The sequence below is a fragment of the Rattus rattus genome, chromosome 7, assembly GCF_011064425.1.
Source record: "Rattus rattus isolate New Zealand chromosome 7, Rrattus_CSIRO_v1, whole genome shotgun sequence".
NCBI lineage: Eukaryota > Metazoa > Chordata > Mammalia > Rodentia > Muridae > Rattus > Rattus rattus.
In genome coordinates, this window is record NC_046160.1 from 38,579,071 (window position 1) to 38,592,205 (window position 13,135).

Consider the following 13,135-nt stretch of genomic DNA (forward strand, 5'->3'; position numbering starts at 1 on the left):
GGCTTGCTATATTACAGTAGGCCATATATTGGATTCGGTATCAGGTGAGGAGGCCAAGGCACAGGTAATTCTAAGTCCTGGGCTGCTGTGACCTGAGGTGGGGATCAGCAATAGGCATAGCACCACCTCCCTTGTGCTTGGGGTAACGGTGATGAAGCTTGGGGTGCATCTGACTTGGGTTTTGGATGAATTAAGTTTGATATGCACCATGAGTCTGGGAAAGGGTATCTTGTCAGCATTTTGACAGTTGGGCTGTGGGGATCTTTTAAAAATATTTCTACCATTGGATGTATGTCTGAACACATTTAGGGGTAAAGTTGAAGTATATTTGATAACAACTTAGTTTATTTCTAACCAGAATGTACATTTTGTCTGACTTGTTTTTACAGGTGAATTAAAGTCGGCAATAGATTTCTGTGAAAATGTCGGTTCTTATATCACAGAGTGTGATAAATTATGTGGAAGAAGAGAATATTCCTGCTCTGAAAGCTCTTCTTGAGAAGTGCAAAGATGTAGATGAGAGGAACGAGGTGAGGCTGAGACTAAACCCTTCACGGATGTGCGACTGCTCTCTGCACAGGGCGCTGTGCTGTGGGTGAAGGATGGATTCACAATGTGACTTCCTGTTGAACTATTTCAGTCTGTTTTTAAAAACTCTTTCCAGCTCATATGAATTGTCGAATATTGAGTTTAGGCTTATTGACCTTTGCCCTGATGAGGGAGTAAGTACTCCGGAGGGTTGGTGCGTAAAAGCCAGAGCACCTCTGGGAAGCTTTATAGAGTGTATGCCCTCCTCTTTCTTCAAGTTCACCAACCAGGCAGGATTAGGATTAAATATTTTTTTTCACTGAAGTCTGAGTTGTTCGTTCCACACACCTTTGGACTTTAGATGCTGCATGGTTTGGAGAGTATTATACAAGTTATGTTACTGTTAAATAACTAACTAGTAAATGTTAACTTACCTAAGATATTTCTGTTAAGTGGTATGAGCAAAAGCATTGCTAGCTAGTATCTCATCAGACATAGCGTGGTGCTGAAAACTAATGATAGGCATTTAGGAAATAGTAAGCTTTTAACTGTCAAAGCATGTATTTAATCTTAAAATATCTTAAGATATTTAGATTATTTTATTGTTTTATGTGTATGGGTGTTTTCCCTGCATATGTGTATGCATACCTGGTACATGCAGAGGTCAGAAGAAGGCACTGGAGTGAAGGGATGGTTGTGAGCCCCAGGTGGGTGTTGGGATTAGAACCTGGGTTCTTTGTAAGAGCCACTGTGCTCTAAACCCCTGGGCCATCTCTCCAGCCCCCTCTTTCTCTTTTCAGGGCTAGGGATCAAGCTCATGCCCTCACGCATGCTAGAGAAGAGTACTACTGCTGAGCTGTATCCATAGCCCTAAAATTCATGCTTTTAATTTTGATTTTTAAAAACTTTTTGCTTCTTTGTGAATTTCACATCATGAACCCCACTCCTATTCATTTCTCCTTCCCTCCATATCCACCCTCTGTCCTTGTTACCTCCCCCCAAAAGAAAACAAAAGATAAAAATAAAATAACAACAAAGAAGAAAAAGAAAACACTTGAAAATATCTCACCGTGTCAGCTCCGGTGTGTCACATGGGACACCCTTGTGCTGGGGTATTTCCCTGGTGCAGAGTAGGCTGTGTAGTGGACTGTAGTGGACTGAGGCTGCACATGCTGACTCAATAAAAACATGAAGCCAGACTTTAGGAGATGAATTTTGCATGTGTTTATAAACACTCTAGAGGGGATTTCAAGAGAGCACGTCAAAATGCTTTGGTTTTACTATCATTGTTGGAAGAAGAATACAGTCACTGAGATGACGACTTTAAGGGCAGTAATTATGTAGGTCTGATTCACATTCAAAAGGCATAGAAATGAGATCCTAGGAATTAGAAGAAAAACCGCATGTAGGTGGTTTGCATTGCCGCCTTACAGGGGAGCTGAGAGGACACCCCTTGAGAAATTCAGCTGCTGCGGGGGTTTGGTTGTTTGGTGTGTTTGGGCCTGAGATCACAGTAAATATAGAGGAGAGGCATCATAGTCAGCTTATGTGTATTTGTGATGGAATTTCATAGGCTGGTAATGTCTTCTGACATAGTTTTATTTTAGAGCTTAGGAAGTCCAAGATGAAAGGCTGGCATTTGGTGAGACCCTTCTTCTGCATCACAACATAGCAGAAGAGAACCTGTGTGTGAAAGAGGATATGGAAAAGAACTAGATGGGAAAGGAAGGGAAGGGAAGGGAGTCCAACTCTCCTTTTATTAGGCTCTCATTGCTACAGCAACTCACCCACTCACACAGGAATGACACTGATCTGTCCACGAGGTCTGTGCTCCCATGATCTGGTTGCCTCCTCAAGTCCCTGCCGCTCAGTAATGTTGTATTGAATTTCAACATGTGAATTTTGATGGATACATTCAACTAATAATGAAGGGTTAGTGGGGTTTTAATCCTCTTGACTTTAGAAAGCAGTGGGCTTGGGCGTTGATGGAGTATGTAAGCCTAGGTATGGAAGAGACTTAGTAAGGCATTAAGTTCCCATAATAGCAAGTTACTTTTTATCTCTTTAGCTCTGTATGGTGGGTTGAACAGGAAGTAGCAGAATCTATAAATAGGCTTTAAGATTCAGTTTTCAAGGTAACTCTTCTTCTGTCTTTAGGAATCTAACAAGACTCCTTGGCAGCCTTTCCTGAAACTTTCTAGCTAGTGTAGCCTTGAAGTTTAGGAGAGTGAGTGTTGTTGTAGAAATATAAAAATAAAAAAGGGTATAGCTGTCTTTTACCCGCTCTAGGTCTGGCACTTCAGTGCCCCAAGATATCTGCTAGATATCTTGGTGGAAACACATCCCAACTCCGTGGCGGCCCAGTGTCTCTTGCTGCCATACACTTTCCTACACTCAAACCATCACATAAAATAACACACAACACAATAACCTTTGACCCAATTGGTAAGATATAATTGCCCACTTAAACATACAAAGCCCGGTACCATCCATCCCTAGAGAACATTAATAACAACCTGTAAATACACAGAGCAGAATCTTAACATCACCTGCCATGGCTTCTCACCCTCTCTCTGTCTCGGGTCTCTCCCTTTCTCTCCTTGTCTCCTCCTCTTCCTTCAAACTTCTCTCCCGCCCATCCTTCCTTCTCCTCCAATGACAGCCTCCTTCTATCCAGTACCTGCTCCTCACCTGTACTTTACAAATTCAACGGGGAGGTGGTTCTGGTGAAGTCAGCTGAGTTCTGAGTAGTGACTAGGCAGCTGTCCTTGTGGCAGTGGAATTAGCACCAAAATACAGATAACTTCACGGCAAATCACAACAAGTGAGGATTTGTTTTTCTCACATATTGAGCTAGAAGAACCTTTCTGAGGTGGTGTGTGTGTGTGTGTGTGTGTGTGTGTAACTTCAGGACACCCTGAGAACCCAGGCTCCCTTTTTTGGGGGGCATGTGTTACTGTCAGTTTCTTCCCCTCATCCATTTTAATATAACCCAGCATTCTGCCTATAGACTGGACAAGAAGAGGGCAAAGCTTGCCTGAGAGACTGGACGATATGACAGTGTCACAGCAGCCTATGACAGTTCATCACGCAACAGTCATGATCTGAGGCTTTTCAGTTGAGCTTAGAGCCACTCCCAACAAAGTCCTGTCCCTGTGGACACTAGGAACAGCTGCTAATTTATGTAAGAGAAAATATGACTATTTAAGTTTCTCACAGCAGGCAGTTCCAGTTAATTGGGTCAAACCCATCTTTTTTTATTTGTCTAATAGGTATTTAATTACATTTTAAAACCCCACTTCATGGACTATGAGCTATCGTGTAACTGTCATGCCCAAACCAGAAAATTCTTCTGAGTCATTTTTGCAAACTATTACATAAAATTTATGCATTCTTTTTTTTTTTTTGGTTCTTTTTTTCGGAGCTGGGGACCGAACCCAGGGCCTTGCGCTTCCTAGGTAAGCGCTCTACCACTGAGCTAAATCCCCAGCCCCAATTTATGCATTCTTGAGGACTTGAATTTAGGTTCTTGGCTGTACATTTTTCTGTGTTGTACCAGTGACCCTTGATACGAACCTTGAAGGTGTGTATGGCATAGTAAGTGATGCAGTTTTACGACTCAGAGTCATAAACGCAGTGTTTGGGTTACTCTGAGTAACTGTGATGTGCAGCTTGCTTTCTTATGAGTGTTTGTCATACAGTATTTTAATTTTGTTTTTCCTCTTTCTCACCTCTTCCCAGATCCTCCCCATCTTCCTATTCAACTTTCTCTTTCTCTTTCTTTTTCTCTCTTTTAAAACAAGAAGCAACAAACAAACTCCACAAAAACAGAAATCAAGGCAAACAGACAAAAAGCCAGTACAACAACAAAACACCAGAGGAAAGCAAAGTCAAAAGCTCTCAGAATACCATGGGTTAATTCTGTGTTGCCAATTACTCTTGGGCACGGGCCTGCCCTGGAGTATGGTCTGTAGGCTCAGTGACACTGTAAGTGTTTCTGCTCTGACAGCCATCCCTGGATTAGTCCTTCCTCCTAGATTCTTCCCTTCAGTAAATCTCCTTTATGAGATTTACTGCCTGGAGTGACTCTGTGGAAGAAGCTGAGAAGAAAAGCAGCAGAGAAGACAGGACAGCAAGCTTAGCAACAGAATGTGGTCCTGAGCTCCTCAACTCAGCTGGGGATACCCTCCCCTGGGAGCTGCATGGCCTCTGCTGAGGAGACTTCCTCAGAGTTTTAAGTTTCCTGAGCTCCTGAGTCTCAGGATACGCTTCCCTTGGGACACTGTCACTGTCACATCTCAAAGCTGTGTGGTTCCTGGTTCCTGGATGTCTGAGTCCCAGGATACCCTTCCATCTGAGCAGAACACTTACAGCACTCCACTGGAAAAAAAAACAACCTGGTTTTCCCTTTGCCAGCCTGGTATCAAATGATTGTGACTTCTTGGTTAGAGGTAGAAGCTGTGTCTACTTTGACCTTTTAGCTCTGGGACCTTCATGTGGCTTGAACCTGTCCAGGTCTTGTGCATGCTGCTACAGTTTCTGTGAGCTCATTTTGCACATTCTTTTTTTTGAATAGTCAATTAACAAATTTAATGTTCAAATGATAGACTTTTCCACTTGAAAAATCTGTTATGCATGGTACCTCAGCCTCTAATGAGTGATGTGGCCACACATATAATTAATGTCATTGCAAGAATGCCTATGTTTATGTGATTTACTTTCTACTTCTTTTATACCAGTATTTATGCTTAACTCGTTACTTGATAAATAGCATTTGTTAAAGTTTGCCAATTATATATTTTTTTGCTTGTTTGACTGTTGTTTCTAAAAGAGTTTTAAACTCTTGATATTTCTGTCCACTCATTCATTTTAGTCAACAAATATTTGAGTATCTGGGTGGCACTCACCTTCCTTCCATCTATAATACTGAGTACAAAACACAGTAGGCATGTGTTCTACCCTTATGGATGGAGTTTTAGGAACTTTGAGGATCACTTATAAACATCAGCTGGGAGAGGCTGGACGCATGGTTAAGGTCACTGACTGCTCTCACAGAGGACTGAGGTTCAATTCCCAGCTCACACTTGTTGACTCACAACTGTCTCTGACTCCCGTCTCAGGGAGTCTGATGCACTCTTCTGGCCTTTGTGGGCACTGCAGACACACAATACACAGATGTAAATGTTGGCCAACGCTTGTACACATACAGCAAAAAATAGTTTTAAAACCAGCTGGTAATCCTACAAATATAGTTACAAATGCTACAGTAAATGAGGCTTAAATACATAAGAAGGAAGAAGAAAGGTCCATGAGGCCATGTGGGGATGACAGAGGTGAGGGGGAGAGGCGGACCTGCCCTCCTTTGTCTTTGGAGCACTGGTAAAGATTCAAGTTGCTGTCTCGGAGATTAGAGAAAAACACTGAGGGTTTGAAGCACAGGGATATCAGTTTGGCATTAAAAAACCAAAGCCCTGAAGAGATAACTCAGTCAGTTTGACCCCTAGAACCCAGTAAAAATGGCAGGCATGGACTGGCACGATGATTTGGCAGGTAAGGTGCCTGTCATCAAGCCTGACAACCCATGTGGAGAGAGAGCCAACTCCCAAAAGTTACACTGTGATCACCACACACCATGCAGAACATAAACAAATGCATAAAGATTAGTTTTTGAAAACTAAGGAACACAGTGGCACGTGTGCCCAGTGTTGGGGAGGCAGAGAAAGAAGGATCCTTAGGACTCACTGACCAGCTAGTCTAGCTCAGTAGGTGAGCTCCAGGCCAATGAGAGACCCTGTCTCCAGGGAGCTGGATGGTGTTCCAGAGAATGACACCTGAGATCATCCTCTGGCTTCCATATGTATGCGTGCGTACACACACACACACACACACACACACACACACACACACACACACACACACACACACCCCACATGGTAAAATCACATGGGCTAGAGAGTTGGCTCAGCAGTTAAGAGCATTGGCTACTCTTCCAGAGGACTCAGGTTCAATTCCTGGCATGCACATGATGGCTTACAACCACTTGTAATTCCAATTCCAGCGCTTCTGATGATCTTATGCCCTTTTCTAGTGTCCATGGCACAGGGCACACATGCAGTGCATAGATATGCACACAGGTAAAACACCCAATACGCATAAGATAATAAAAAGTAAAGTCACAGATATTTCCCCTCACATCAATACACAGTAAGTAGGTGCATAAATGTTTATATAATTAACTTAATTTTTGGTGCAAACTTTTCCCTTTTTTAACTTTTCTGCCTCAAATACTAGATGTTTACTAGCTGATGGCTTAACTTGGTGCTTCCTAGACTGTTCCGTGTCTTGACTGACCGCTATGGAAAATGAACATGTTGTGCTGTGCTTGCTGGAGCTTTATCTTAGGTCCATCTGTCCAGGCCCTGCCCCTGTTTTCTGGGCAAGGAAGCTCTCTAGCTCTGCATTCACGTTTGGAAGGTGGAAAATATGCTTCATGAGTTAAACTACATGTGCAGGTCATTATGTGTAACATCTAGTTTTTATTATCTTCTCTGTCTCTGAGATAAAATGTGTATAATTAAAATGCTATTCTATAGCATATTCTATCTAGAAAATTAGGTCACCATAGGTATTGTGAGATTTTGTGTATGTTGTGGTAATTGTTTTCCAGATCCTAGTACTATGCATATTTAGTGATTCTGAATGAATTCATAGCCCCTAAAAGAGATTACTAATATTATGAGGGTTACGTTTTTAGTGGCTTTGATATTCATTTATTTTTTTATGGAAATTGAACACAGGGCTCTGTACATTTGAGACAAATGCCTATTGGTGAGCTATATACTCTTAAGTTTATGACTTTTAAATCATCAGTAAACCAAACCTATAGGTTTAAAGCTGTTGATAAGTTAAAGAAATACAGGAAGCACACCAGTGCTTTGCGTACCTTTGTGAAAAGGTCAATGTAGTGGCTTGTAGTGAGAGCACATCTGTTGCTAAGCTAACATTCTGACCTGTTTGTTCTCCAGTGTGGCCAGACGCCGCTGATGCTGGCTGCTGAGCAGGGCAATGTGGAAATAGTGAAAGAACTGTTAAAGAATGGAGCCAACTGCAATCTGGAAGATCTGGTATGCATACAACCATTTACTCACTAGTCTTCCTTTCCTTTAATTTGTTCATAAAAAGTGCTTAAAGAATTAAAAGTTGTACTTTGAGGGCCGAATGTAGTAGTTTATGCCTTTAATCCCCATCCCAGCACTCAGGAGGCAGAAGCAGGCAGGTTTCTGAGTTCCAGGTCAGCCTGATCTACATAGAGTTCCAGGGCTAGCCAGGGCAACATAGTGAGCCATGGCTCAAAATAAGTGAATAAACAAACAAATAAATATTTAAAAAGTGCTTTGCCTAGTGTGCTCCAGGTTTTTTGTTGTTAGTTTTGTCTGTTTGCCTTTTTAATCAAATGATAAGTTTTTGCTTATAAGCAGGTATTTCAGCACCTCATGTTTTTTCCTGTGTTCATGGCACCCCTGCAGCTCATATCTGTGGGCCCAAGTATCGGTAGAATATTTCACTGTATGGCCTATGCTGTTAAGTGATTCTCTCTAGTTATATTGTTTCTTGGTAATGGTCCCTTCTGATACTGCTTCTGAGGGACAGGTCATCATCCAGTTTCCTTTGAGTTCCCAGTATTCTTGGAGTCACTTTCAGGATCACATGGCTATATTCTTTTGCTTTGAGTGACCATTCGAATTTTTTGTTTTTTAAGACGGGGTCTCACTGTGTAGACCTCCTTCTGCCTCTCTAGTGCTGAGGTTAAAATCGTGTGCCACTATCCCCGGAGTGATCATTTGAATTAATTCACTCCCTAAATAAAAGTTAGGACAATTCTGTTCTCATAGTTCTTTGTCACAGTCTTTTAATGTCCCCACGTGCAGCTGTTCTGTGCGATTGAGTGAGTGTGCAAGTGTGCGAGTGTGTGAGTGTGTCCTCATGATAGATTGCAGGCTCTTTAATTTGTGGGACAGTTGCTAGCTGCGGATTGCCCTTTAGGTTTTGGTGGCCGCTTCTCTCCTTTCTACAAAATGGAATGTGAAAGAGGTCCAGGGCGAGCCTGGACAAGCCACGGTGGTACTGTTCTCTGCACAGTCCTGGCACAGATAGGCAGGCGACATCTTCAGGCAGCTCCTTTGTTCCACCGAAGTTAGAGTGGCTCACATGGTATCCATTGGACGATCATTTGGGCTATAAATCCAGGTGCCTCCCTCACTTTGGAATGCTGTGCTTTACTTTGAAACGCGCTGTTTTGCCTGTTTCTCAAGGATAACTGGACTGCCCTTATATCGGCATCTAAGGAGGGGCACATCCACATCGTGGAGGAGCTGCTGAAGAGCGGGGCCAGTCTGGAGCACCGAGACATGGTATGTGTGCTGTTCGCAGGGCGGCATTGGTCAGCTGACAGTTACTGACAGTAACAGACAAAGGAAACCGTCTATTACTCTATTTCTAAGACAGGGTCTTTTAGTGTTTTATGACTTGAGGTTGGATGTGGGAATGACTCAAAAATGTTTTAAACGCTGGTGTTATAGTGTCTCCTGTTTAGAATAGTCATTACTTTAGTTTATCTCAGGACTAAACGTTCTCAGCTCATTTGGGGGGGTGTGTGATTCATATCTTAGTACTTTAAGAAAACATATTTTGGGCTGGAGAGATGGCTCAGTGGTTAAGAGCACTGACTGCTCTTCTAGAGGTCCTGAGTTCAATTCCCAGCAACCACATGGTGGCTCACAACCATCTGTAATGGGATCTGATGCCCTCTTCTGGTGTGTCTGAAGACAACTATAGTGTACTCAAAATAAATAAACAAACAAATAAGTAAATAAATAAATAAATAAATAAATAAGAGTTAAAAAAAGAAAACTTATTTCATTTGGATTGGATTTAAAAGGTACATCAGATATTTTAAATGTTTTGGGTAAGTTATAGACTTTGGAATGTCAGTAGATTGATTTATAAACTCGATCTGTCCAGGCCGCTGTCCATGAGCACTGCAGGTCTCAGAGGACATGGTCTGTAGTTACTGCCTACCTCCTGTTTGGTCATGATCTGGGTAAGGCATAAGAGGGAGAAAAAGGAAAATTTCCGTCTTATTCTATAAGATGTTTAACTTTTTAGGAAGTCAATTTTAGCAATCTAAGCAAGGAAGGAAATCATCTGCCTTGGCACATAAAGCACACATCCCATCCCTCAGCTGACAGGTTTACAGCGTTTCAAAGACACTGCAGCTTTCTGTCTCTCTCTTCATAGTAGACCAGGCCACAATTTTACTTCCATGATCTTATGTTCTCAAACCTAGGGAGATAGTACTTTTCTTAGCTTGGATGTGACATGCCCCCGAATATTAGGCCCCTCTCCCCCTTCCCTGCTTCTCCTTGCTTTCTGGGTCAGTCAGCCAGACTGACTCTGAGAAGCATGAACATCCCTAGTCTAACTTCTGTGGTGTTTGCTCTACAAACTTGCAGTGATCACTTGTAGACTTAGCAGATTTTGTTCAGTTCTTGTTTAGTTGTATATTTCTGAGGGGCGTAAGAGTTTAAGACTATTGTTGTTATGAAATAGTGATGTTACAAGGATGTACATAGAGGAGCCTGATTGAAGTCGTTCCTTGCTGGGGATGATACGGTTTTCCATGCCCCTTTTTATTCTACAGGGCGGATGGACAGCTCTCATGTGGGCATGCTACAAAGGCAGGACCGATGTGGTCGAGCTGCTTCTTTCTCATGGTGCCAACCCAAGTGTCACTGGTTTGGTAAGCACTAACAAAAAGTGAACTTTTAATGTGAATGGTAAGCTCTCTTACAGAATGCAGGCTTTTTATACTTCATGGTGGATAGAGACTTTTCATATCATACTGAATGTCATATAGAATGCTATTTTAAGACCCAGTGAGAATTTTAAGACAATGAGAATTTTGTACACTGTCTTTTTCTCATCTTCTAATGAGAAAGCAAGTCTTTGAACTCAAATGTTAACCATAATTGTGTAACATTTCAGAAGGAGTGTGAATTTCTTAGTTACCTTATCTGTGCATCCTTACTCTGTGCTTCTTGAAAAGACATTTACCATGAAGTCATACCATTTTTTCTACACATTCTATTTTTCTTACCTTGTATACATTTCTAAATTTTTAAACTTTTATTCTACTTATTAATCTTTCCTATCAGCTAGGTAATCACATTAAATAAGTTAACTCTGCAAAAATAAATGTGTTGATAATATATGCATTATTAAGTCTTCACACATCTTAGTTGTCAGTTATATGAGTATTTGTGTTTTAAAATGGAGAATGGTCTCTAACTTGAATTAGAAACCATCACTCTTTGTGTTACTCCTGCTGATATTTTCCTAGTGAATTTGTGTTGCAAATGTCCATCTAAAGACTGTCTTCTCCCCCATCCTCGCGTACCTGTGTATCCCAGCAGTATAGTGTCTACCCAATCATCTGGGCAGCGGGCAGAGGCCATGCCGACATAGTGCATCTTCTACTGCAGAATGGTGCGAAAGTCAATTGCTCCGACAAGGTGAGTTGCAGAGTCTGTCCAGGTTCTGCTTTGTGCTATGGTCACATATTCCAGGTTATAAATGGTTTCATTTGAAACATCTTGAATGTATCTTATTTTTGTATTTCAACATTTTCACCTGTGTATTCACAGGTTATAGATGGGTCCTGTATTTGTGTTATGGACCAAGTGTTCTCTTAATATTTATTACATTAAATTTATTATTCTCAAAAAAGACAGAGCTAATGAACTCACATCTGTACTGTTTGAAGTTTTCTATTTTAGCTCTTCTTCCTGCTTTTTGTCTTATCTGCTGTGTTTGTGTGACAGCGATCTTACAATTCAGGTTCAGTTCTATCTCTTGTGCTTAGAATTCTAAAGCTGGTGTTATGGAGATTGGAAATAGGAATGGCATCCGAAGTGTAGATGGAAGGGCAGGCTCATAAGAGGAAAGGCTGGTAGAAAGTTGGTTAGGCAAGGAAAGCCTAAATTGTCAGGACTTGAACTAGAGAGAACAGGAGTGGAGGGGCAGAAGGAGAGGATGGGCTGGGGAGGAGACATTGAGTATGTCCTGATGAAACGGAGGAGGATAGGACTGGGGTGCAGGAGAAGCGAGCCTGGCAGGGCGACACACGGAGATTCCTAGCCCTCAGGACGGTCACCAGGTGACAGCCTGTCTGGCCTATGTGCTGAGACTGTGGGAATGTGTCTGTAAAAGGAGTTCACTGAGAGGGAGACCAGAATTTGAACTTGAGGAAAGTGGAGACATTTCCTGAGGTGGTTGAGCACTGACTGAAGAGCCCTTGGAGTAGACAGGAAGCAAGGTAAGGACGTTCCTGTCAGGTAGCAAGAGTTGTTTGTAATGATGTAAGTGAGAGTATCTGCTCCTCAGGGTCAGGGTAGGCTGGCCAGCGGGATGGGAAAGAGAAAGGACAGACATTCTAGCACGTGTATCAGTCTCCTATGTCTCAGTCTCAGGAAGTAACACATGCAGTAGGTGTTCAAGGACACCAGCTTAGGCCCCGTTCAGACAGCTAGGATGTCTGGATGAGCTGTGAATGTGCGTGTCTTTTAGCGTTGGTGATAGCTGGGTATTGTTTTGTGGGGTTAGAGAAGATGCTTCAGACAGACAATGTATTTCCTACAAAGGAGGAGACTAGGAACGCTACAGATGTAGGAGTGAAATTGGGGAGTTTGTCCTGCGTCCCTTACCCATGGCCTTAAGTCTGTTCTGAGGCAGTGACTAAGACTATTGTTCTCCCTCACAGCCTTCTCCTCTCGCTAGGCATCTAGTCCCACTTGCTGCATCCATATCCTCGTTAGTCTGTCATGAGGACCCCTCTATCGAGGGCACTGTGGGGTACAGTCTCCAGGAACGTGGTCGTGAACGCGTCTGACATCATTCATAGACACTAGCCACATATGGCTATTTAGATGTAATTTAAAATGAAATAAAAGTAAAAATTCAGTTTCTTAGTCACACTCGCCACATTTTACATATGTATAGTCATATATACTAGTGGCTTCTTACTGTATTGAGCAGTGTGGAATAATAGGGAATGTTTTATCCTTGCTGGACAGGCTATCAGGGTTTATTAAATGTTTATGATCATGTATAAATTTTATTGTACATAAAGGTCACTGTGGGTATTTACATGTCTGTTGACTGGCAGACTTCTCAAGAGGCAGCATTACTTTTAAGTATGATTTATAGTTCTCGATGCTTTCTGATCATGCCTCATAAAAGGTGTTTTGAACAGTTCCTGGGCTGAAGATGTCAAAGATACAAGTTGATTTGGGGTTATGGTTAAAAGTGCAGATCTCAAAGCTTGGTGGGTCCATGGGTTTTTTGTTTGGTTAGGTTTGGTTTTGGGTTTTGGTTTTTTCTTTTAATTTAATTTAGTTAATTTATTTTTTACACCCCAGATTTTATTCCCTTCCTGGTCCACCCTCCGACTGCTCCATATCCCATATCTCCTCCCTGCCCCATGTGCCCCCAACTCCCAAGTATGTCCCCATCCTACCCTCTCTCCTCACTAGACCCTGGGGCCTCCAGT

At 42.1% G+C, this 13,135-nt stretch overlaps 1 protein-coding gene across 16 annotated transcripts in view; it reads left to right on the forward strand.

Annotated features, from left to right (window-relative positions):
- The first annotated feature begins 362 nt into the window (after positions 1-362).
- Kidins220 (kinase D interacting substrate 220) overlaps positions 363-13,135 on the forward strand; it is a 78,761-nt gene continuing 65,988 nt past the window's right edge. For 7 of the 16 annotated variants that reach the window (XM_032907530.1, XM_032907532.1, XM_032907533.1 and 4 more), the window contains exons 1-2: positions 10,209-10,327; positions 10,998-11,099. In XM_032907530.1, coding sequence (XP_032763421.1) covers positions 10,247-10,327; positions 10,998-11,099 — 183 coding nt within the window. In that variant the 5' untranslated portion in view covers positions 10,209-10,246. Of the gene's footprint in view, positions 531-7,553; positions 7,653-8,840; positions 8,940-10,208; positions 10,328-10,997; positions 11,100-13,135 lie in introns of those variants that run through there. The other 9 variants (XM_032907531.1, XM_032907536.1, XM_032907538.1 and 6 more) reach the window with 4 other exon arrangements.